Source organism: Quercus robur, chromosome 3 (genome assembly GCF_932294415.1).
Source record: "Quercus robur chromosome 3, dhQueRobu3.1, whole genome shotgun sequence".
Lineage (NCBI taxonomy): Eukaryota > Viridiplantae > Streptophyta > Magnoliopsida > Fagales > Fagaceae > Quercus > Quercus robur.
Genome location: NC_065536.1, coordinates 8143268 through 8146329, shown reverse-complemented (window position 1 = coordinate 8146329; position 3062 = coordinate 8143268). Strand labels below are relative to the sequence as shown.

Here is a 3062-nt window from a genome sequence, read left to right as displayed (position 1 = left end):
TAGTAACTAATGAGTAGTTTGTTATCAACAGAAAGAAAAAGGCAAAAAGCAAAAAGCATTAGCTTTTGCCTTTTGATTGTTAGGATTTTAGGATAGTACGTAGTTTGTGCTCCAAGAAAATCGAGTTTAACTTCTGGAACTGGTAACTACTATTCAAAGAAACCAAAATCCAACATATAGTAGAAAACAAACTTAAAACAGACTGAAAATTTTCCTTATTAGGTAACTCCTCGCTTATATATATATAACACATACACGATGTGCTTACTTGCACTAATTCCTTAGTTTCATATCATAATTCATAGATAACCAAGTGCTTCTTTCTTGATCAAATTATTAATTATGGCTACCATCAAATCAGTTTTCACTTTGCTTCTCATAACTCTCATTGCTTTCTCTCTTCTTTTTGTTCCACTTGATTGCACTGGTCCAGACTTCCTTAAGGTTTGCGAGTTTGATGCAATATATCAACTAGGGGACTCTATCTCCGACACAGGCAACTTGATTCTTCAGAACCCATATCTGCCATTTTTCCAGTTTCCCTATGGCAAAACCTACTTCAAAAATGCAACTGGAAGGTGCTCCAATGGGTTGCTGATGATTGATTTTATTGGTAAGAATCATATCAAACTAAATATGTTGAAGTTTATTTATCTATTTATTATTAAGTTGACGCTGGTTTGTCAAAAAGTAGCAAAGAAAATACTTAATTTGTTGCTAGAAATTTTTATAAGGCTGTTCTTTTAGAAGGATTAAAGAAGTAACAACGTGACCAACTGGCAACTGACAACACTGGTTTGTCAAAATCTGACTCCCTATATCACACTTTCTCAAACTCATGAATACTAGTACTGCATGATAAGAATGTTTGGAAAAGTGACTTGGTTCCGTTTTTAGGCTAAGCATAATATGTTATGTTTGAATTTACTTACCAAGGGAACTACGCAAATTTTATTATTTAACTTTGTGTTATATGACTCCACCACGTGTTAAGAACTACCTTATGAACCAATATGATAATCAAAATTAAATTATATTAATTTTTTTTTTTTTTTTGGTTTTATAATTGCACAGCTCAATCAGCCGGAATTCCACTTCTATCTCCCTACTTGAACAAGGACGCATTATTTGCTGGTGGTCATCTTGGGGCGAACGTTGCAGTGGCCGTCGGTGGTGGGGTGAATTTTGCAGTGGCTGATGCTACTGCCTTGCCTATAAATTTTTTTGGAGCTAATTTTCCATCATCACTTACTTCAAGTTCTCTCAGTGTGCAACTGGATTGGATGTCCACCTATTTCCATCATACCTATCACAATCATCACGGTTAGCCTCTCATTTGAATTAAGCATGTAATACTAAGTTAAAATGAAGGAGATAAAATTTGGGTCAGCTTTTAATTTCTGCAATTTGAAATTTTCATTTTTAGTCTTTCAAACAATTGTAAACACACCAAGTTTGGCAATTTTGCCAGTGAAGGCTATGGATCACAATTTCATTCAATTAAATTTTTTTTTTTCTTTTTGTTGATGTTTGATAGATTGTGCTGAGAAGCTTAAATCAGCCCTATTCATTGTGGGTGGAATTGGAGAGAATGATTATAACCTTGCATTGCTGCACAAAACCGTTGAGGAGGCCAGATACTTAGTTCCACAAGTTGTCAAAGCAATTAAGGACGCTGTCACAGTATGTATTCGTAAACAAAACAAATCCGATTCTAATTTTTGCCTGCAAAATTGCCTAACATGATTATTGAGTCCTTATTCTATTACATTGTTTGTAGAGGGTAATTGGTTATGGTGCTGTAAGAGTGGTTGTCCCTGGGCACTTCCCAATCGGCTGTTCACCAATTTATCTTACAAAATTCCACTCCGAAAATTCAGCTCATTATGATGAATTACACTGCCTAAAGGGGTTGAATAATTTGGCAATATATCACAATGATCAACTCAAACTAGCCATTGAAGATTTGAGAATAGAAAATCCTAATGTTGTCATAGTATATGGTGATTATTACAGTGCTTTCCAATGGGTTTACCGTAATGCTCAACATCTTGGTGAGTCTCTTTCTAATTCTAATAAATTGCTAGAACAATATATAGCTAGATATGACAGAGATTCAGTAATGCAATTTTGATTGTTCACAATGGACAGGATTTGATGTTGCTTCTGTGCTAAAATCTTGCTGTGGGGCTGGAGGTGCTTATGACTTTTTCTTGGGAAAAATGTGTGGAATTCCTGGTGTACCAGTTTGTGCCAATCCAGATGAACGTATCAGTTGGGATGGAATTCATTTGACTCATAAGGCAAACCAGTATCTGGCAAACTGGATCATCAATGACATCTTCCCTAAGCTTCATTGCAAAGTTTAATTTGTCTTAGCGATTTAGTTTTCTTATGCTGGAATGTAGTAGATTATTAGTTAATCCTCAAAGGGAGTTTATGAGGTGAAGTACATATTTTTTTTAACTAAATAAATTAATATGTAGTTACTTTAAGATTAGGCTATCCTTTGTTGTATTTACAGTTGATATAATTGTGCTCTTAAGTTCAATGGAAAGCTTCAATTGCATTTACAAATTAAAGTACTGCTATACGACTGGTTCTTTGGGTCCTAGTCATATGATTTACTAAATAAATTGGAATGTAATTGACAGTGACAGTGTTATTGATATAAAGAGTAACTCTTAACCCCTTAAATTTTGGTTATAGTCAAGCCCTCATAGCAGAGTTCTGCCAGTGTTATTGATATAAAGAGTAACTCTTAACCCCTTAAATTTTGGTTATAGTCAAGCCCTCAGAGCAGAGTTCTGCACTGGCAGATAAGCATGGCAAATATAGACTTACAAACCCTGGACTTAGTATGCTTTTGAAGTGTCATTTCCAGTGCTATATATAGATTACATCTGTGGCAATTTGACTGTACAGATGCGATTATGAACATTGATGGTCAACCTAAAACTTGCTAAGATCCCTATTAAAAAAGTATTAACAAAATCTTTCACAAATTTTGTTTTGGCGAAAATACATTGTTGGTCTCTAAAGTTTACCCACTGAGTGTTTTT

General features: G+C 34.6%; 1 protein-coding gene across 1 annotated transcript; it reads left to right on the top strand.

Moving 5' to 3' along the window:
* Positions 1-342: 342 nt before the first annotated feature.
* LOC126719189 (acetylajmalan esterase-like) lies at positions 343-2369 on the top strand. Its single transcript, XM_050421768.1, has 5 exons — positions 343-613; positions 1075-1323; positions 1538-1683; positions 1781-2054; positions 2152-2369. Exons 1-5 carry the CDS (start codon positions 343-345, stop codon positions 2367-2369), a joined length of 1158 nt encoding a protein of 385 aa, XP_050277725.1.
* The last annotated feature ends 693 nt before the right edge of the window (positions 2370-3062 follow it).

Coding starts and splice junctions, on each gene's coding strand:
- LOC126719189 (XM_050421768.1), top strand. CDS start 343: ATGGCTACCATCAAATCAGTTTTCACTTTGCTTCTCATAACTCTCATT. Junction 614..1,074: donor GCTGATGATTGATTTTATTG/GTAAGAATCATA, acceptor ATAATTGCACAG/CTCAATCAGCCGGAATTCCA. Junction 2,055..2,151: donor CCGTAATGCTCAACATCTTG/GTGAGTCTCTTT, acceptor CACAATGGACAG/GATTTGATGTTGCTTCTGTG.